We start from the raw sequence: 22,767 nt of genomic DNA on the forward strand, positions 1-22,767 counted from the left end.
GCAGAAACTATGTTTACGTAGGTCTTGTAACAAAGCCTGGAATATTTCCCCTGTAAAGTGTGTGCCTCTGTCACTTTCTATTGCTTCTGGTACACCATACCTGCAGATCAAATTTGACATTATTTTTTGGCGTTTGCAAACCTACAAGGCCAAGCCTCCGTTCAGTGACTATATATATCGGTACAAACAAGCACGTGGCCCGTTCCGGAGCATTTGGGCAGTTGTATAAAGTCTATTTGAATCCTCTGAATGGGAAATTGGGTCTGGGGTGTACTTCTCTGAGGAGTTAGGACAGTCTTACCCAGGTTATTCAAGGCACAGATTATGCAGCCTGCTTGTGCAAACCCTGGTGCTATCCAATGCTTATCTGTTTCCATTACTATGGCATCCTTTGATATGTGCACTTTCCTATGTTGAATTTGGGCCATAATAGGGTAAAGTGCTTTTGGCAGACCATTGTACCACTCTCCCTGTATTTCCTGTGCTCCCTGCACCACTCTCCCTGTATTTCCTGTGCTCACTGTATCAGCCAGGCCCTTTTTTCCTTATCTGAGGCCTGCTTCTGGAGCTGGTGGAGTGTGGCTTTGTCAAACTTGGGGGATTGGGTTACCACATAAGTGGGCTCACCCTGGGGCAGTTGGATTAGGGTGGCCTGCTTGGTGGCCTGTTCTACCAGTCTATTGCCCTCTGCTTCACGGGTAGTGTCTCGAGTATGAGCCTTAATTTTAATCACTGCAAGCCTGGAGGGTAGCTGAAAGGCTGTGAACAAAGCCCTGATGTGATCTGCATGCTTAACTGGTTTACATGATGAACCCGGAAAATCTCTGCTCTTGCAGATTAGCAATACCATAGGCATATCTGGAATCTGTGTAAATATTTACTTTCTGACCTTCAGCATGTATGCAGGTCAGTGTGAGAGCTTTCATCTCAGCTTCTTGTGCGGACATGTGACTAGGTAATGGTTGCTTAATTAATACCGCAGTGTCAGTGGCTACATCCTGTGTATGGGATGCCATCCACATAATACCTAGAACCATCAACATAAAGATTTAAATCAGCATCAGGCAATGGAATGTCAGTGATGTGTGAGAGAGGTGCATCCTGCCTCATAAGTTCAATGCAATCATGCTCAAAATCAAAAGAAGTTTGTGTATTTTCAGTATCTGCTGCTTCCTCACTATCACCCTCAGTATTTCTGTAATAGTGATGTCCATTTATCCTACCTTCTTTTGACTGTTGTGGAAGTAATGTAGCAAGATTCAATATTTTGCACTTTTTAAGTATCACGTTTATTGGTGCCAGCAGTGCAACTTCATATTTAGTTAATCTAGCCACTGAGAGATGTTTAGTTTGTGCTTGATTAAGTATCTCAGTGACTGTGTGTGGGACCATGAGTATTAATTGATGTCCCAGAACAATATCAGTACTTTTCTTAAGTATCAGCCGCTGCAGTGACTGATCGCACACAGCTGGGGGCTGCCCGTATTACAGGATCAAGTTGCAGTGAATAGTAAGCTAGTGGCTTTTGTTTTCCTCCATGCAGGTGGGTTAAGACGCCTTGTGCGTGCGAGGAAGATTCATGACAAAACAGCATGAAAGGTTTTTGGTAATTTGGGAGGGCTAATGCTGGAGCATTAAGTATGTCTTGTTTTAAAACATAGAATGTTTCTTCCTGTTCTGTAGCCAGGCAGAGAGGTCCTTTCTGCACTGTCCCTTTAAGAGTGTCATACAAGATTTGTAGCTTGTTTGAGACACAAGGAATCCACTTTCTGCAATAAGTCATCAATCCTAGGAATGCCCTGAGTTCTTTGTATGTGCGGGGGGGGGGGGGGCTTGGGTTTAACTTCTAGGATCGCATGTTTTCTTTCTTCAGGCAAATGTTTTGCTTGATGACTGAGGCATTGACCCGGAGAATGTACCTTCTTTTTAGCAATTTGTATCTTTTCCTTGGACACTTTACAGTTCATGGTATGCAAAAATATCAGCAGTGATACAGTTTCTTCAATACAATATGTGTGCTCCTCTGTGCACAGAAAAAGATCATCTACATACTGAATGAGAGCTGTATTTTCATGAATGGGTGCCCATCCCTTTATAACTAATGCCATTGCTTCTGAGTAAGCACTGTTACTAGTAGCCCCCCTTGGGGCAGACGCATCCATGTGTACTGCGGGCCTGATTCAGAGTCACTTGCTCTGACAGAGCACTCGCTCTGAATAAGGGCCGGGCTTTTTTTTTTGGTGCGGCCTCTTTGCCGCTCGCATAGCTGTGGGTGACCACCCACAGCTATTGTGAGCGGCCAGGATGATGGTCACGATGGTCAAGACCATCACAACCATCGGGCTTGTGATGAGACCCTTGTGGTAGGGTCTCATGGCTGCAAGCCCTAGAGAGCTTTCGGCTCTAACAGAGCCAGAAGCTCTCCACTGACATTACTTGTGATGTCAGTGGGGCCGCCCCCAAATGGAAGGAGTTCTCATGGGAATGCCTCAGTTTGGGCAGCCACCCCCCCGGCCCTCCCACCAAAGGGGGCGAGCTGTCACTCAACATCGACAGCTCGCCCCCTTTGGTGTGAGACCCAGAACGACGGATTGCCAGTCACAAGCCGGGTCTAGCGAATGCGCACGACGGAGCCTGCTCTGTCGTGCGCATGCGCTGTGGGCCACCATCGACCCGGTTGCGAGTGCTCAGCGCTTGCGACCAGGTATGAATCAGGCCCTGTGTGCCCTGGTGCATGAATGCTAATAATAGCTGTCTTTCTTTTGTTATGGGCACGGAAAAAAATATGTTTGCCAAGTCAATGACAGTGAACCAGCTGGAGCTGGGAGGTATTTGATTCAGTAAGGTGTGTGGATTTGGCACTTTGGGGGCATCCACAGCCATGTGTTTGTTAACTTCCTGCAAATCATGTATCATATGGAATGAAGGTGACCCGTCAGTATTTGGGGAACGTTTTTTCACAGGAAAAGTTCTACAGGCATAAGACCAACATCCATTTTCCACTGGAGCTCATTCAGACCCACTCGCAAGATGCAATCGCTCGTTGGCAAAAAGAGGCTGGATATTTACATTAAGCGTTCGCACTGCATCGCGTAAGGACACCCACTATGTTTTAGCAAGCTACTGCAAAGTGCGCTTGCAAATGTCTAAAAACACCCCCTTGCCACCTTTGGGAAATTATTATTATTATTATGCTTTATTTATATGGTGCCACAAGTGCTACTCAGCGCATTACAAAGTACATAAACAAATAATTTGACAACTGACTTACAGTACAAAATAGGACAAGGACATGGATAATATACAATGATACATAAGTGACCATAACAACAGAGAGTAAGCAACCAAGTGTTAGGTGCCCTGGTGGGGGGTAAGAAGTAGGTGAAAGTAAAGTAAGGAGAAGCACAAGAGGGTAGAGGCCCTGCTTGTAAGAGCTTACATTCTAAAGGGGAGGGGCAGACAAACAGGTGTGACACAGATGGGGTAAACGGAGGAAGGAGCATGTTGCAGCAAGTTAGGATGGGAGCTGGAAGGCTTTGATGAAGAAGTCGGTCTTGAGAACCCATTTGAAGGATTTGTAATGAAGGATTAATCGGGACCATCGTGAGCCATCGGAGCTGCTTGCAGCACTTGGGGTTGCCTTAGCCTGCCGCAAGCACAGCGATCAGCGCTGGCTGAGATACATGCAGGTGACGTGTACAATGACGCTACTTTGCTAATTATGCACACCCTTTAAATGGCGTTTTGGTGGCCAGACACGCCTGTGTTCACACATCCACTCCCCCGTTCACAAGCACTTTCCCCTGTTACCACCCACAAACGGCACTCAAAGCAGCAACCTGATAGTGGCTTAGGAGCTACCAAAATCAGATTGCAAAGAATGGCTTTTGCACATGCACTGCGAATTATATGCATGCGCAGAGGGGCGAAAATCGCTCAGAGCAAGCGATCGCGCCTTAGCGAGCGGGTCTGAATCAGGTCCTCTATGTGCTCCAATTCACTGTCTAGCAGTGGTGTGCCTTCTGTAAGGGTTAACATCAATTGGCATGTGTCAAAAGCAACTAGGCTTGTAGTTCCTGGTCTGGCAGCTAGTGTCACCTCCCCATTTTTATACTGTAGGGTAGCATTAAGTGTGGACAGTAAATCAGCACCGAGCAAATTTATAGGACATTAACCTGACACTAAAAATTGTGTCAATCTGCACTGTCACTGACTTTGTCTTTTTAAGCAGTCGTTTAGCACTGTCTAATCTAGAAGCGACACTGGTTTGATCAGAAATTAAATGCAGTGGGACATATTTAGATTGAATAACCGAAGTTGGCGGCCCCAGAATCTATTAAGGCTTTTATTGGGGTTGACCCTTCTATAGAGAGAGAGGAACTGTGCATTGTGGACCTGAAGAAGTTCTCAAACTCTCCAGTGTCAGACAGGAACGTATTTTGAGGTGAAGACCAGCTTGTAGCATGTAAGGGATCCTTTCGTCAGATGAAACCACCATCACCTGTAGCGGAGAAATGCATAAGGGTCTCCTTTACATGCTACAAGCTGGTCTTCACCTCTAAATAGATTCCTGTCTGACACCGGAGAGCCACACATGGTAGTGTAACTGCAAGGAGAAAGTAAGCTCCGTGAGCACTACACGTTGACCTCTGTCCGATTTCCACTGACGGGCAGTGACATCCTTTTAAAGCCGGTCGGTGGTAAGCAGTCACACTATTGACTATTTTCATGAAAGTCAGTTCCAATTTCCCTGCCTGAACGGCATCATTAAACATCACGGTGAAAGCGATCATCACTGATTCAGTGTTATGGAACATTTACAACAGGCTACCAATAACCGATTGTTGTCTATCTGAGGAGAACCTGATGTGTGGCTATTTAATTATAAACACCATACAAGAAACATCTGAGGTGTATATATTATAATCCGTTTAAAAAACGGCGATACCATCATTTTTTTATCCTGAGGACAGAGACTATCACTTGGAACCACAGTACTGATGGTTACTTATTGCATACTAATATAGGAGATACCTTCTGCAGAGGTTATTCTCCTTTAAATAGGTATGAGCCATTATCGATATACAACACCAGCTTGTATTTTATGTATAACTGTATGTATGTGTGTCTTGATTTTTATAGTTCATTTTATTGCTGATAATTATTTTGTCTTACAATAAATTGTTAATTTTATGTCAAGCACTCTTTTGTCTGGTTGAATCTAATAATCTTACTGGCCTACTAAGGCATATAAATTGAATATTCTATATCCAGGCTTTTCTGTACTTTGATACACTAGTGTTTATTGCAGATTATCACGGTTAGGAACAGCTTCATTATATTTATATATCATTATTATTCATATGTGCGCCTGAATTATATATGCGAATTCTATATATATTTTGTGATCTCCGACTGCTTCTACTGCAGCAGTTGTCTGGGTAAACACGGGATATAATCCTGTGTTGGGGACTGGGACTGACGTCTCTCAGGATGTTCCTTCATATGAAGGTGGCACTGGAACTGCTGGGGTTGGTGTTATCCTTGTAGACTTTGAAGTGTTACACTTCTCACAAATTTCTGTACTCCAATACTGTATCTTGGGACAGTCACAGCGCCAAGTATGCTTTTTGTGACTTACAAATGTATTAGCAAGGCCTGAGGCTTTACGTCTGGTTGTCACCGAGGTGAGTGGTAGGCTAGGGACTAGCACGGCAGGTTTCATTTTAGTGTGTGCCATATTTTATGCACATGTGGTCTTCTACTGGATTACAAAAACCACACTCACGCTTGGGACATTTCCATCTAAGGTCTTTAGAATTTACCAGGCGTGTGGACTGAAAACTGGGGTAATCGAGTAAAGATATCCCTCTAAATGCTTCTTCTATTTCTGCCTCTTCTTTCTCACAGAGTATAGATTCTGTCACCCTTATCCAATTTAACAGTTTACCTTCTAGATTGAGTCTTTTAATATAATCTTGGTATCCCTTATGCATTTGCTGCAATTTTAAGGGATCTAACATTTCATCCTTGCTCAATCTGGCTGTTTTAAACAGACCCTCCATTCTCTCTATTCCCCCTGTTCCTAAAATCATGTACATTATCTCCATGGGGGAATTGTTGTCAAGGTTTTGTTTACTGTCAGAATTTCCCATACTGACACTTCTTTGGACCTGAGGTCCTTCTTTGTATTAAAAAGGGTATCAGGTGTCTGTATTCACTTAATCAATAGCAAATTCAGTGCCCTTTAATACGTCTCTCTTGACAATATCTGGGACTAAGGAGTGATGAGCCCTTCTAAAGTTTGGGCAAACATGCGGAGAATGTTTGTTATGTATATTTTTGGGCAATGTCTCTGTTATATGAGACCAAGTGTCCCCAATTGGCTCTGTAGCTAGTCTTTCTTAATGTGACACCCTACTGTGAGTATATAATCATTCCTGCCTTTCTTTATCCAATTTAGATCTTGTCTCTGATATACCCAGCATTCAGTTTTATCTGCAATTATGCCATGTAAGGTGGGACTACACACTAATTCCTGGCCACTATGTTGCAATACAATAACACATGTACATTTAGGAAAATACAAATTCTGCAAGGTGGATCCATACAGTATAAGACAACATAGAACAATAATTTTAACTGTAAACCTGAGACATATAGATACCCGTACCTGACACCTTGGACAGACAGTTTACTGAACCAAATCACAGGAGATCTATCCAAGTAGAAAAATTACTCACCCGGGGATATGGAAGATGTCTAGTCATCTGGGTCAGTACAAGGGTGTCTATCCTTGCTCCAGTGTAGGGTATCTTGGTGGGAACCTCCAACTGATGAATCTGGTTCTCTGGGCTTCACCGGGCCCAAAGAGAGTTCTGTATATGTGTCAGGAATCCAGCTGTTTACGGCCGGCTCGGAAAGAATGATCAACACACAGCAAAGGGTGGTTATGATATTCTCTGATGTGTATTAATTTCAGTTACAATTTTATAGCACTCTGGTAACAGTTGAAAAATGTCTATTAACCCCAACCTACTAGATATTCTGCCTAGCAATAAGATAAGCAGGATGCAGAAAGTTACAGAAAGCTACCGTACATTCAGTATTGTTCTTGGATGTGCCTGGCACTGGAATGTGCACGCAGTTCTATCCTTGAGATAGCTTCTCAGAAATAGCTAGCAAGTAAATGAGAGTTTCTAAACATTTCTAAACAGTTCTTGTCTCTTGAAAGTCATGTAGCTGACAATGAAATAGGTTTATGAATAACATTTAGCACAAACTGATGGCTGCCTATAATACAAGATGGCAGCCAGACATACAGAACATAATGTTAACTCTATCGTAATAAAACTCTGAATGAAACTTTCACATATACGGAGTGTTCAGATTTTAATGATGAATGATGTTAGGCCAGCTGGCCGATCTGATAGTCAGTTGGACTGTGTTAAGCTGGGTAAACACTAGATGATATTTTGGACGATGTTACGATTTCCGATGGATCGGACCAACAAATCGTTCAACTCATCCAATGTGTACGCACTATCGCACGCTCCCGTCAATCGTCCGTCACGTCTTTTGGTCGGCCCTACACGCTGCTCAATCTGAGGATGTCGTTAACGATTTTTACCACATCGTGCAGTGTGTACACTCTACCAAATGACCAGGTAATATTTCAACATTATATAATTAACGATATAACCACCAAACGATGCACGATATATCGTACCGTAGTTTGTGAGATTGCACAGTGTGTATGCAGTATATCGTTTGTCCGGGAGTTCAAGGGAAATCATTGACGATAGTGCATAATTTTCACATCATCTAATGTGTACCCAGCTTTAGCTTATTAGTTTGCCACAAACTGTTTTGTTGTCTGTCATCATGACGCATAAACAGACCACTGAATTAAAGTCACCTGATGGATGGGACTTTTCTCCATTTAGTAAATTGGTCCATTAAGTTTGTATAGTAAAAGCTATACAAAGCTACAAGCTATAATTGTAATCATTTACAGCTACACACATAAGCAGACCAGAGAAAGTCACATCCACAATGCCCCAATTCCTGTGATCAAGAGTAGATCTATATAATAATTGCCTAAGGTCTGTCCCGTCTCCTGAATGCATGTGCAGTGGGAGCTTGGGCTAGCACTGTCCCTCTAATGGCTCCCACTGCTAGGTAGATGGGACAGACCTAGCCAGAGAGGACGACCAGCTGGGCCGCCAGGAATGTGGAAAGTTTGAGAGCAGAGGGAAATGGGACAGAGGGGATGTAGTCAGCAAGCCAAAGGTCTAAATAACAACCTCCGGCTTCCCGACTCTCTAATCCCAGCGTGGTACTAATGACAGGCGTCGAAACCCATTCGTCGGAAGACCGACGCCCGGCATACCGAACGAAGGTAAGCCGGGTGCCGGGTGCGGACAGCCATGTGGGGGGGAGGGTTTTAGGGCTCCAGGGGGGAATTAGGGTTAGGCACCCCTCCAGGAGGGTTAGGTTTAGGCTAGTGGAAGGGAAGGTTAGGGTTAGGCACCCCCGGGAGGAGGTTAGGGTTAGGCACCCCCCTGGGAGACTTAGGTTTAGGCTGCAGGGAAGGGGGGGGGTTAGGTTTAGGCACTTAGGGGGGTTTAGGGTTAGGCACTTGGGGGGGGAGGTTAGGGTTAGGCACCCATAAGAGAGGGTTAGGGTTAGGGGGTAGAATTAGGTTAGCGATACTTACCTTAGGACGATCTGGATTTTCACACTTACGCACCCGGACGATTTTTTGGCACTGCGTATGCGCATACTTCTTGTGCGAACCAGCCAGTGCGAGCGGGTAAGGGTACGCAGGCTACATGCGTTGTGTACACAGACCCTTCCGATATTGATTGACAGGAAGTGCCATTTTTGGGTGGTGACGGGGGGTGGTCAGGAAAATGCAGGCGTGCCTGTGCGTTGGGACGCCGTTATAGGTGGGTGCATAATTAAAGCAGTGTGGCGGCATACGAAGCCAGATGACTCGATGCACACAGGAAGTGGGCAAAATCCTGCACAAGTTCAGGTCAACCTCTATTGTGTGTATAGTTCCGATGGTTCTCGATGTTACCGATGTTTACGCTGTCTTGCGGACTACTCGGGCTTTGAGTAAAGGTAAGTGGGCTGTATTGTGTAGTGCTGGGCGTCTACCGCTTATGCTGTGGTTGCTGTGCGTATGCATTGATTAGCATATATTCGCAGAGGCCGAGTGCATGCGTGCGCACACTTGCGTCCCGGCAAGTGTGAGTAAATAATTATTTTTTAAAAATAATTACTTAGTTTGGTTCTGTTTTTTGTAGATGATTTTTCCAGCTCTGGTATTTCTGGGTATGAAGAAAAATGACTGCTGTGGATGCTGTGGTAATGAAAGCTGTGGGAAGAGATTTGCGGCAAGTATAAATGCATTTATTTCACGTGGGATAAGCTGGGTTTGTTTCACACTGTTATTACACTCTCTGAGACAAACCCAAATAATGTGTTTTGATATTTCTTTCATTTATCTAGGTACCAAAATACCTCTAATGAAACCCCCATGTATATAGTAAAGAGATCAAGGGCCTGATTCAGACCCACTCGCGAGCGGCTGTCCGCTCGCAAGTGGGTCGATGTTATGCACTGAGCATGCGCACGACGGAGGGAGCTCCGTCGTGCGCATGCGCCAGACGCGACGAGCGAAGGAAAGTCCTTCGCTCGTTGTGTCCGATCAAAGGGGGCGTGCTGTCAATGTTGATTGACAGCACGCCCCCTTTGGTGGGCGTGCCGGGGGCGTGCCTCCCTGACGGGGGCGTTCCCACGGGAACGCCTCCCGTCAGAAGCCGGCCCACTGACATCACTAGTGATGTCAGTGGGAGTGATTTTGGCTCTGATAGAGCCAAAATCACTCCGGAGCTTGCGGTTGAAAACCTCAACCGCAGGCTCCTGCTCGCAATTTCGATGGTCGTGATGGTCTCGACCATCGCGGCCATCAAAAAGCACGCTCGTATAGCCTGTGGGTGGTGACCCACAGCTATACGAGCGTCCAGGAGGACGCTCCATGAAAATGGAGCCCGGCCCTCATTCAGAGCGTGCGCTCTGCTCAGAGCGTACGGCTCTGAATGAGGACCCAAGTTTCCTTATCTTAAGGTGTTTCTGTGATAATTTGTATGCAGTTAGACGGAGTATTGAGTGATCCCCTTTATATATGCGGAATTATACTGGCAAAACATAGATATCTCTCATTATATATGAAAACAGAAGCGCCCTATTGGATTCTGACAAAGTACCTTACAATAAAATTTAACTCAAACATTATAAATCCCAAATATACTAGCATAATAACATCTTAAAAAATAAAGAAAGAAATTGATTCCAAAAAACCCGAAAAAACTATCTATATAAAACTATATATGGATAGTAAAAAAAAACTCATTACAAATATAGGCCCTGATTCAGAGCCGCTCGTAAGCGGTCGCTCGTTCGTTCTGACCGATGTTCGCACATCTGCGCATGCGTACGGATTTTAATACACATGCGCGAACCAGTCAGTGCGGCCGAAAATCGTTCGTTCGCCATATAGCGAATACCTGCTATTTTGAGTGACAGAAGGAGGCATATGTGGGTGGTAACAGGGGAAGGTGCTTGAAAACGGTCGTGTGGAATTCGAACGCAGGCGTGCTAAAAGGTCAAAACGGGCATTTTATGGGTGTGCATAATTAATACAGCAGCGTCATTGACCACGTCACTTGTTTTTTTTTTACTCAGAACTGCTCGCAAAATAGCGGTTGAAAAAACCAGCCACAAGAATAGCGAGCAGTTCATACGCTGTTCGATGTACTCGATTAATCTAATAAATAGCGGACATGACGTATGGTGCGAGCGGCAAGGGGGCGTATTTTTCAAAATTACAACCGCAAGTTTTGCTTGCTCGTTCAGACTTAGAGGCATGAACAGACCGCAATTAGCGAACGGTTCATTTGAATAGCCACCCCTTGTTTTAGAACGAACGACCGCAAATAGCGAGCGGCTCTGAATGAGGGCCATAATTTTACCCCCTGTTTACGCCTGTTGGTTTTAAGGTCTTAAATTTATGAATCAGTTTAATTTCAGTTTTAGCTAAAATATCTGCAAGATTCTTAGTTCCCCAATTCCCTTCCCCCTGTTTTAAAATTCTGAATCTTTTAATTATCTTAGTGGAACATATATGATGCACTTAAAATGATGGGAGAGCGGAATGAGGGCTTGATTCAGACTCACTCAACTGTGAACCTGAACAAACCATATTGCAATGCAAGGGGTGTAAATACATACATTTTTTTACATGTGGGGTAAACACTTGCTGCTTTTGCATGTAGCCCACAAATACTGCACAGCTTTATTATTACTCTACAATTTATATGTCAGTTTGGAAACATTGCTCCCAAATCTAAAGCTCTCTGCACATTTTAAATCTGCCCCCCCCCCCCCCCCTGCAGTGCAGCATGGTTTCACCAAGATGATCATTTGAGAGAGAGATATCTCTTTCTATTCCCAAGTCTGAATCAGGCCCTGAGTCTCTAAACCAGTGGTGGGCAGAAAGCAGTTCTCCATCTGCTGTGGGACTGCACATCCCTGCATGCTCTCCCACAGTTTTGCTATCAGGATATGCTACTGTAAAAGTAAGGCAGGGCATGCTTAGATGTGTAGCTCAACAGTAGCTGGGGGGTTAATATTGCCCATTCCTGCTCTAAACCCTTCCCTACAGTATATTCCTTAAATGGTCAGAAAGTCTAAATTTTAAAGGTTTGTGAGGTTCTGCCGTTATAGACCTTGTTACATCATGTACACTCCACAAAGTATACAACATTTGAAACGACATATTGTGAACTCTCTAATCACATATGCTAGGCCATTTATAGTAACCTCTGTGTTTTTCTTGTAATCACTTTTAATTGATCATCTTCCAATACATGCACCACACTTGTGAGAGTCTAGAGTTAAAATTCTAGTGTTCATTTTAGTTGATGATAAAGTTAAGAATGAGATGTATCTTTTGTAGTAGGGATAAGGGTGGTGGAAGTGTGCACTGATAATGATGACAACTATTAATCAAAGTGTATGGGGACGACTTGCACTACTCAACACCTCATCAAGCCCTATGTCTCTTGACCAGGCCAAATAAGCAATTAGAAAGAGTAAAGAATATAACCATGTGGGAGTATTAGAAAAGTGCGAGGTTCTCCAGGGAAAATGTTATACTGTTGGTGTAATGGCCTCTTAGCTAGGCTAGGGTAAGTCAACTATTTACATCAATGTGTAGAAAAAAAAATTCTGGAAGAAAACTTTGATTTTCCACTTGGGAAACACTAGATAAGATGATATCTTATTACATGATATTTTATTTGTGTGCTAATGATATACGTTAAACATCACTGATTTCTACATGATAAAGTAACAGTACATTGTAGGAGAGCAGATCTCATTTGTATGGAGGTAGGTATAAGTTAATATAAAAAAAAGTTTTCTATTAAAAGAGATAGCCAGTTGAAAAAACACTCTTGTGAAATGTTGTCATTTAATGGTGTTTCTGTTTTGGTTATTTTGTTGTAGATGTTTTCTTCCGTCATCTTTGCTGCCATTGGTCTTGCTGGAGCTGCCTATAATTTCATTATTGCTGCAGTTGCTATAGACAAAGGGCCAAAATGTTTAATAGACATGACACTTGATGGTAAAGAAATCTGGGCATATCCTTTTGAAAATGTGTACGTATTTTATATTTAACCTAATATTTTCATTCAGATTTTTTGGTACTTAATAAATGTGTAATAAACTTGTTTAACTAAAATCCAACAAAAAATCATAAAGTGTTTTCTTAATAGACATTTTAGCAAAAGAATTTTGCATTATGTTCAGTTTAATTTTATTTTATTTCATGGCAATACAGAACCAACTCTACTCCAAAGGTTAGATTTACTAAAGGGCAATTTTGTCAAACTGCTGAGTTTTGAGGCGCTTCTGCAACCATCAAATTTATTAAAATACAGTCTTTTCAGAAATCACCATTTTATAAAGCACCATATTCCCAATTTGTTGCAAGGTGAGACTACAAACTGTGAAATTTGTCAAGCTACTGTTTGACAAACCACCAGACAAAAAAGGTGGTTGTGAAAGGTGAGCTTGCTGTTTGAGCTATCTGTTAGTTCCTAACATAAGAGGAGGCACAACACAAATGACTAATTATGAGGGTCATCTTTATTTTAAGGGGGGGAAAACTATTTGATCTTATGGGAGCAATAATAATTTATTTATGGCAGGGGCATTTACAATGCCAGAAAATAATACGCTGTTTTACACATCATAAATTATTATTATTGCCCCATTATAAATTAAACAATATGGTCCCTACAGTCATTTTACCTCATAACATAATTATGCATTAATTTGATCCTCTAATATATTCATAAAATAATTTTGCCTCAATAAGATTATTAGTGTATTGTGACCCCTTGGCCAGATAATTTTTCTAGATAGCTTTTCCCTTACATCCGGTTCCTGCTGTTTTAGTGTCACATAGAAAGAGGCTGATAATTAAAACCAATACTTTTTCTTAATACTTATATAAAGACACCACCCAATACATCTGCTAACAATATTTTGTATTCACCGAAATCTATGGTGGAAAGCTTCTCATTTCTATCTGCTTTCAAGCAATGAAAGAAAAAAAACATATAGAGATATATCATGAACTAATACAGAGGTTCTTCTCTTTGATTGGTCAAAGTGCAGGAAAGTTGCTCTGATTGGTTAGCACCGGTTACACCTAGCTGGGGTCTAACTGCATTGAAAACTACATTGGTGTAATATAGTATATTGATACACTTCTCATATACCACTCTCCATTTCTGCAATTCTTGACAAACTTTCTGGTTTTTCAGTCATGATGAGGTTCCACAAGGAGCAGAATGTATCTATCATCAATATCATAGGTTTTCAAACTCGGTCCTCAGGACCCCAAACAGTACGTGTATTCCAGGTCTCCTCACAGAATCGAGAGTGAATAATTAGCTCCACTTGTGGATCTTTTAAAATGTGTCAGTGAGTAATGACTACACCTGTGCACCTGCTAGGTGACCTGGAAAATGTAAACTGTGTGGGTGACCCGGGTTTGATAACCACTGGTCTATGTGTTTGTTTTTGCTTATAGATTAAAAATTTGACTAGACAGGAGAACCACCACCATGGATTTAGGTGAATAATAAAGAAACGTTAACAGACAATAATAAAAAAAAAATTACATTGGTGCCATTTTTTGTCTTTTTCCATATGACACAACTGCACATGTTCCAGTTAGCCAAGGATGATAGGGCTACTTATGCTTGCAGTTTTAGAAATGTAGAACTACATGTATCCTGGGTGTGCTGGCACATGTAGTTCTACAAGTGCCAGCATACCCAAGCGGTTTCTGGTTACTAAGGCTTGCTGGGAACAATACTGCAAACATTATCAAGTCTATTTATTTCATACTGGACTGTTTTTTTACTGCTATATATTATGGTGTACCTTCCCCACATTTTAAAAACATGAGCTTTTTTGATGCACAAGACATTTGAATCAAGTTTATATTAATGAAGACTCAAGTGAAATGCAGTTTGTGCCCATTCAAAAGTGTATTTTAATATGCTATTGCAATTTTAATGCATCCATATGCAACATGTTTTTAAGTTTTTCTTTTTCTTTAAAGGAATTACCTAGGAAACAGTGAAATATGGGGCTTATTTTGTAAACCAATAAACTCTTTTAAAACTGAAATTATTATCACTTGGAATTTGACCCTCTTCTCCATGCTCCTGATAATGGCTGCAGTACAAGGTGTACTCTGTGCTATACAAGTTATCAATGGTCTTATTGGGACAATCTGTGGGGACTGCAAGTGCTGTGGATGCTGTGGTGGGGTATGTTGACCAACATTACTAATTTACTATTACTATTGGCCATTGTTTCTGTTTTGTTTTATCTATTTATGTGGTATCTACATAATGTACAAGTAAGGAGCATAGAAAAGCGCTAACAAGTCCAGTACCATTCCAGCTCCCTGTGCAGTCCTGGCCTCCTCCAGTTCATGTGATGGCACCTGAAATAAGTAGACCCTGGGGCAGTAAGCTGGGTACCAACCAGAAGTACAGAAACAGACAAATCTCAGGTGCACAACTCCAAATTATTAATAATATATATAAATGCAATAAAATTTTGCAATCAATAGAGATTTTTAGCATAATCATGGCCAAGGTTATGGGCCTACCCACCATATCCAGGTAACCTCTTTCGGGTAGGTCCCTAACATACTAGGGTTCAAATCCAGAGCGCAGGACCCCCCAAAACTGGCCCAGCCAAGCTGCCCCAGGGCACCACCATAGTAAGAAAAGTGCAGTGTAAAGAGATAGTTAGGAGCAGCTGCAGCTGCATATAAAGAATAAAAATAAAAAGTGAAGTACATATATATTAAACACACAGTGAAGGGTTAAAATGTGTTATAAAGGAAAATGTGTTATAATGCGGTGCCCTGAGACAGATCAACCAATGCAATCCAGGGGGACCCACGCCCCAAAAATGAACCAAACTTGCACTACAGTATATAACTTGTAGGTCTTATCTAGATTTGTGCCTAATACAGTGTGCATATACATTACCATACTCCATGCTTTTAAACCAATAAGGAAGGATGCTAATCCAGAATGTGGGCGTCTCCTTTCCCTCAGAAGTGCAATAAAGCACATTAAATGGAGTATATGGGAAAGATTTCTGGCCTGCACAACCTGACTATACAGTCAGGTCCATAAATATTGGGACATTGAAAGAATTTTCAGATTTTGGCCTCTATTCACCACCACAATGGCTTTGAAATGAAACAAACAAGATGTGATTTAACTGCAGACTTTCAGATTTAATTTGAGTGTAATTGCATCCAAATCAGGTGAATGGTGTAGGAATTACAACGGTTTCTATATGTGCCTCCCACTTTTTAAGGGGCCAAAAGTAATGGGACAAACTAAACAATCCTAAATCTAACATTCACTTTTTAATACTTTGTTGCAAATCCTTTGCAGGCAATTACAGCCTGAAGTCTGGAACGCATAGACATCACCAGACGCTGGGTTTCATCCCTGGTGAAGCTCTGCCAGGCCTCTACTGCAAATGTCTTCAGTTCCTGCTTGTTCTTGGGGCATTTTCCCTTCAGTTTTTCTTCATCAAGTGAAATGCATGCTCTATCGGATTCAGGTCAGGGGATTGACTTGGCCATTGCATGACATTCCACTTTTTAGCCTTAAAAAACTCTTTGGTTGCTTTTGCAGTATGCTTCGGGTCATTTCCATCTGCACTGTGAAGCGCCGTCCAATGAGTTCTGAAGCATTTGAGCATATAATATTGCCCGAAACACTTCAGAATTCATTCTGCTGCTTTTGTCAGCAGTCACATCATCAATAAATACAAGGGAACCAGTTCCATTGGCAGCCATACATGCCCACGCCATGACACTACCACCACCATGCTTCACTGATGAGGTGGTATGTTTTGGATCATGAGCAGTTCCTTTCCTTCTCTTCTCTTCCCATCACTCTGGTACAAGTTGATATTTGTCTCATCTGTCCATAGGATGTTGTTCCAGAACTGTAATGGCTTTTTTAGATGTTGTTTGGCAAACTCTAATCTGGTCTTCCTGTTTTTGTGGCTCACCAATGGTTTGCATCTTGTGGTGAACCCTCTATATTCACTCTTGTGAACTCTTCTCTTCATTGTTGACTTTGACACATATACATCTACCTCCTGGAGAGTGTTCTTGGTTTGGACAACTGTTGTGAAGGGGTTTTTCTTCACCAGGGAAATAATTATTTTGTCATCCACCACAGTTGTTTTCCATGGTCTTCCGGGTCTATTGGTGTTGCTGAGCTCTCCAGTGCATTCTTTCTTTTTAAGAATGTTCCAAACAGTTGATTTGGCCACACCTAATGTTTTTGCCGTCTCTCTGATGGGTTTGTTTTGATTTTTCAGCCTAATGATGGCTTGCTTCACTGACAGTGACAGCTCTTTGGATCTCATATTGAGAGTCGACAGCAACTGATTCCAAATGCAAATGTCACAACTAGAATCAACTTCAGACCTTTTACCTGCATAATTGATAATGAAATAACAAGGGAATAGCCCACACCTGTCCACGAAATAGCTTTTGAGTTGATAGTCCCCTTACTTTTGGCCCCTTAAAAAGTGGGAGGCACATATTGAAACTGTTGTAATTCCTACACCGTTCACCCGATTTGGATGTAATTACCCTCAAATTAAATCTGAAAGTCTGCACTTAAAGCACATCTTGTTTGTTTCATTTCAAAACCATTGTGGTGGTGAATAGAGACCAAAATCTGAAAATTCTGTCAATGTCCCAATATTTATGGACCTGACTGTATATATGATGGGAGGTGTTACCTGATGAGACTAATTGCAGGCACAGAAACTGATAAATCTCAGGTGCACAACTCCAAATTATTAATAATATATATAAATGCAATAAAATTTTGCAATCAATATAGGTTTTTAGCATAATCATTGCCAAGGTTATGGGCCTACCCACCATATCCAGGTAACCTCCTACCCACCTGGATATGGTGGGTAGGCCCATAACCTTGGCCATGATTATGCTAAAAACCTCTATTGATTGCAAAATGTTATTGCATTTATATATATTATTAATAATTTGGAGTTGTGCACCTGAGATTTGTCTGTTTCTGTGCCTGCAATTAGTCTCATCAGGTTGCACCTCCCATCATATATATAGTCAGGTTGTGCAGTCCAGAAATTTTTCCCATTTACTCCATTTAATGTGCTTTATTGCACTTCTGAGGGAAAGGAGACGCCCCCGTTCTGGATTAACACCCTTCCTTATTGGTTTAAAAGCATGGAGTATGGTAATGTATATGCACACTATATTAGGCACAAGTCTAGATAAGTCCTACAAGTTATATACTGTAGTGCAACTTTGGTTCATTTTTGGGGCGTGGGTCCCCCTGGATTGCATTGGTTGATCTGTCTCAGGGCACCGCATTATAACACATTTTCCTTTACAACACATTTTAACCCTTCACTGTGTGTTTAATATATATGTACTTCACTTTTTTATTTTCATTCTTTATATGCAGCTGCTCCTAACTATCTCTTTACACTGCACTTTTCTTACTATGGTGGTGCCCTGGGGCAGCTTGGCTGGGCCAGTTTTGGGGGGTCCTGCGCTCTGGATTCGAACCCTAGTATGTTAGGGACCTACCCGAAAGAGGTTACCTGGATATGGTGGGTAGGCCCATAACCTTGGCCATGATTATGCTAAAAACCTATATTGATTGCAAAATGTTATTGCATTTATATATATTATTAATAATTTGGAGTTGTGCCCCTGAGATTTGTCTGTTTCTGTGCCTGCAATTAGTCTCATCAGGTAGCACCTCCCATCATATATATAGTCAGGTTGTGCAGTCCAGAAATCTTTCACATATACTCCATTTAATGTGCTTTATTGCACTTCTGAGGGAAAGGAGACACCCGCATTCTGGATTAGCACCCTTCCTTATTGGTTTAAAAGCATGGAGTATGGTAATGTATATGCACACTGTATTAGGCACAATTCTAGATAAGTCCTACAAGTTATATACTGTAGTGCAAGTTTGGTTCATTTTTGGGGCGTGGGTCCCCCTGGATTGCATTGGTTGATCTGTCTCAGGGTACCGCATTATAACACATTTTTCTTTATAACACATTTTAACCCTTCACTGTGTGTTTAATATATATGTACTTCACTTTTTTATTTTCATTCTTTATATGCAGCTGCAGCTGCTCCTAACTATCTCTTTACACTGCACTTTTCTTACTATGGTGGTGCCCTGGGGCAGCTTGGCTGGGCCAGTTTTGGGGGGTCCTGCTCTCTGGATTCGAACCCTAGTATGTTAGGGACCTACCCGAAAGAGGTTACCTGGATATGGTGGGTAGGCCCATAACCTTGGCCATGATTATGCTAAAAACCTCTATTGATTGCAAAATGTTATTGCATTTATATATATTATTAATAATTTGGAGTTGTGCACCTGAAATTTGTCTGTTTCTGTGCCTGCAATTAGTCTCATCAGGTAGCACCTCCCATCATATATATAGTCAGGTTGTGCAGTCCAGAAATCTTTCCCATATACCAACCAGAAGTAACCTAGTGACATGCCAGACACCTCTACAGGCAGCATGGTGCCTCTCCATGCATCCCACAAGCTGGGCACAGGTGTTACCCGAGCAGTTACCATGTTGTCTCCTCAGCTGTATGCCCTTGGTGGGGACATTGGCCTCTGTATGGCCCTGACCAAGTATTATTAAAATTGCTATTAACAATACATAAACAGTATAAACATATACCACTTGGAGTAATATTCAAAAGAAAAAACATGTAAGGCTAAATGGAGATGTAAATAAGAAAAAATTAACTAAAACATTACATACTTTAAATGAATATGAATGAAAAATAAAAATATACAAATTTGAAATCAATTTTCTGACAAAGAACAATTGTGTAACATTCAAATTCCATACAAATTGTAGCAAGCAAATTGCCCATAGGATCAGGTTTCACTTTATATTTTGTGCTGCGGTTGCCGTCTTCCCCCTCACACAAGTTCATGATGATATCATGCATAACACAGCATTGGGATTATTTATTTAAAACCACTGTCGGAAGGTTGCAGATCTGTTATCCAGCTGTATTTCAAGATCATGTTATGTACTGGATTAGGCCTGTAAACCTGTATATCTGTGGTCAAAAAGCCCTAGGGTTGGTTAAAATTGCATTTTGTCCTACAGTATACACTGATCTGTTATTTTTGCTACTTCGCTGATGTTGTATTGCATCAGAACATGCATCTCTTAGTGAGGGTGTATTAGGAAATCCAGTTACCACCAATGCAGTCCTAGTTATGTCAGATGTCATCCCAGCTAATAAGTAGAGATTCAGGCTGGAGGTGAAAACCTGGAAATGCACAGGCCTTCGCCCAAACCCATTATTGCTGGTAATCAGTAGGGATGGCAAAATAATGGAAGTTCCATTTCCTATCTTTAGGGGTAGGCATCAGACAAGAAGGTTCCCAGAGACCACTAGAAAAGATTAGAGTACTCCAATGGTCAAAAGCAGTTCACAATAGTTCAGAAGATCTCCCCGATAACCAACCTAAGCTGTTGGTCAGATTTGTTTAGTTAAAAAGGCTATTTTCTCCAGCACTATTAAAAAATGAGGAATACCATTACACGATTAGATCCTCCAGCAGATAAAAGTTAGAGAGGCCATTGCTGTAAATTCTACCTGGTTGGCCTTCTGGGACTAGGACAGCCAACTCAGTAGAATTTACAACAATGGTACATAAGGGGACATAATCCTTTTTATAATATGGCAGGTGGCCCATGGTCCCATCTGTAAAGCTATACACTGACAGATATATTGGCCGATCAATTGATCAGCCAAAATATCTGGTGCCCGTCGGCCAGTGTGTACCAGCGATATGTCTGTGAACGGAGTCGTTCACAGACATATCTCGCCGGCTCCGCTGCACAGCCGACTGCAGATATATCTGTCCAACGGCAAGTGTGTATAAGCGATTAGATGATCGCTCGTACACATGCAGCGGCAGTAGAGGGAGGGGGCGGACTCGACCCACGGCCAGCGGGACCCGCGGCTGCCTGAAAGATGATGGTCGTTCAGTGTATATGAATGACCATCATCTATAGATATATCTGCAGATCACTCGATCTGCAGATATATCTTTGCAGTGTGTACCCACCTTAAGAATATGCATGTTCACAATTGCAACCTTTGTTACATCAATCCCAGCATGTGCTTTGACAGTCATACTTTATTGTTAGTCATACTTTATGGTCAGTCATACTTTATGGTCAGTCATAGTTTATGGTCAGTCATACTTTATGTAAAGATCCAATTGGTAAAACCGAATGATAATATTTATTTTAGTCACTAGTGCTGATAATTATACCACACAATTAAATTATTAATACTTGTGTTTTTTATACTCAGAATGATGGACCTGTTTAACTTCGGATGAAATTTCCTACATTCCATGACTTCCATTGGTCAACTAGCAATGTGAACTACTAGGAGGAAGATTAGAGATGAACAGCCTCTATGACTTTGATTGTTTTACAGTTTTGTACAAAAGAAGATTTAAACAAATAAAGCACTTTTCACACGTTTCATCATCATTTGTATATCTTATAACAAACAGAGTGCCACATAGCAGGAGGTTATCACTCTGGTCCAGCCCTACAGCTCACTACACTAGACCAGAGCCGGCCCTAGCCAATTCGGTGCCCTAGGTAACATTTTGGCTGATGCCCCCTAGCATGTATATATATATAGACCTAGTAATATATATTAATATATATATATATATATTAATATATAGACCTAGTGAGTGTCTCAGCCCCATTCCCCCAGACCTAGTGTGTGTCTCAGCCCCATTCCCTTAGACCCAGTGTGTCTCTCTGCACCATTTCCCCACTGTGTCAGCCACATTCTCCAGCCCCAGGGTGTGTCAGCATCATTCTCCCCTCAAGTATGTTCCCCAGCCCCAGTATGTCAGCCTCTTTCCCCCCACCCCCAGCATGTCAGCCTTTCTCCCCCCAAGCCCCAGTGTGTCTCAGCTTTGCCTTCCCCCTCCAGCCCCAGTGTGTCTCAACCTTCTCCCCCCAGCCCCAGTGCATGTCTCAGCCTCCCCCCCAGCCCCAGTGCATGTCTCAGCCTTCCCCCTCCAACCCCAGTGTGTCTCAGCCTACTCCCCCCAGCCCCAGTGCATGTCTCAGCCTCCCCCCAGCCCCAGTGCGTGTCTCAGCCTTCCCCCTCCAGCCCCAGTGTGTCTCAGCCTACTCCCCCCAGCCCCAGTGCATGTCTCAGCCTTCCCCCCAGCCCCAGTGCATGTCTCAGCCTTCCCCCCCAGCCCCAGTGTGTCTCAGCCTACTCCCCCCAGCCCCAGTGCATGTCTCAGCCTTCCCCCTCCAGCCCCAGTGTGTCTCAGCCTTCTCCCCCCAGCCCCAGTGTGTGTCTCAGCCTCCCCCTTCCCCAGTGCGTGTCTCAGCCTTCCCCCCACAGCCCCAGTGCATGTCTCAGCCTTCCCCCTAGCCCCATTTCATGTCTCAGCCTCCCCCTGCAGCCCCAGTGCGTGTCTCAGCCTCTCCCCCCCCAGCGCCAGTGCATGTCTCAGCCTTCCCCCCCAGCCCCAGTGCGTCTCAGCCCCCCCAGCCCCAGTGCATATCTCAGCCCCCCCCAGCCCCAGTGTGTGTCTCAGTCTTCGCATCCCCAGTGCGTGTCTCAACCTCCCCCCCCCAGCCCCAGTGCAGGTCTCAATCTCCCCCCCCAGCCCCAGTGTGGGTCTCAACCTTCCCCCCCCCAGCCCCAGTGCATGTCTCAGCCTCCCCGCCCCAGAGCCGCCACTTACCTTGGCTGCATCTTCTCCGCGGCTCCTCTCGATCCTCTCCTTCCAGCAGCCCGGCCCCTTGTTATGACACAGCGCGCATGACGTCATGCGCGCCGTGTCATAACAAGGAGCCGGGGGTCATAACAAGGAGCGGCAGGGGGTGGCTGTTATGTTGGTGGAGCCGGAGCGGCCAAAGCGGGTCCGCTCCAACTCCAACCATTTAAATAATGGGGACCGGGTCGGAATGAGCTTCTGTGCAGAAGCTCATTCTGACCGGTCAAAGTCACCTGACCGGCTGACA

At 43.0% G+C, this 22,767-nt stretch overlaps 1 protein-coding gene across 1 annotated transcript in view; it reads left to right on the forward strand.

Annotated features, from left to right (window-relative positions):
- LOC148524218 (transmembrane 4 L6 family member 4-like) overlaps nt 1-21,088 on the forward strand; it is a 33,217-nt gene extending 12,129 nt beyond the window's left edge. Inside the window, exons 2-5 of the mRNA XM_088472096.1 lie at nt 9,315-9,404; nt 12,580-12,731; nt 14,711-14,921; nt 21,071-21,088. Of these exons, the coding sequence (XP_088328222.1) occupies nt 9,315-9,404; nt 12,580-12,731; nt 14,711-14,921; nt 21,071-21,088 (471 nt within the window). The remainder of the gene's footprint in view (nt 1-9,314; nt 9,405-12,579; nt 12,732-14,710; nt 14,922-21,070) is intronic.
- Nucleotides 21,089-22,767: the final 1,679 nt, after the last annotated feature.

The sequence above is a fragment of the Taudactylus pleione genome, unplaced genomic scaffold (genome assembly GCF_031769625.1).
Source record: "Taudactylus pleione unplaced genomic scaffold, aTauple2 ptg000120l, whole genome shotgun sequence".
In the NCBI taxonomy this organism is placed as follows: domain Eukaryota; kingdom Metazoa; phylum Chordata; class Amphibia; order Anura; family Myobatrachidae; genus Taudactylus; species Taudactylus pleione.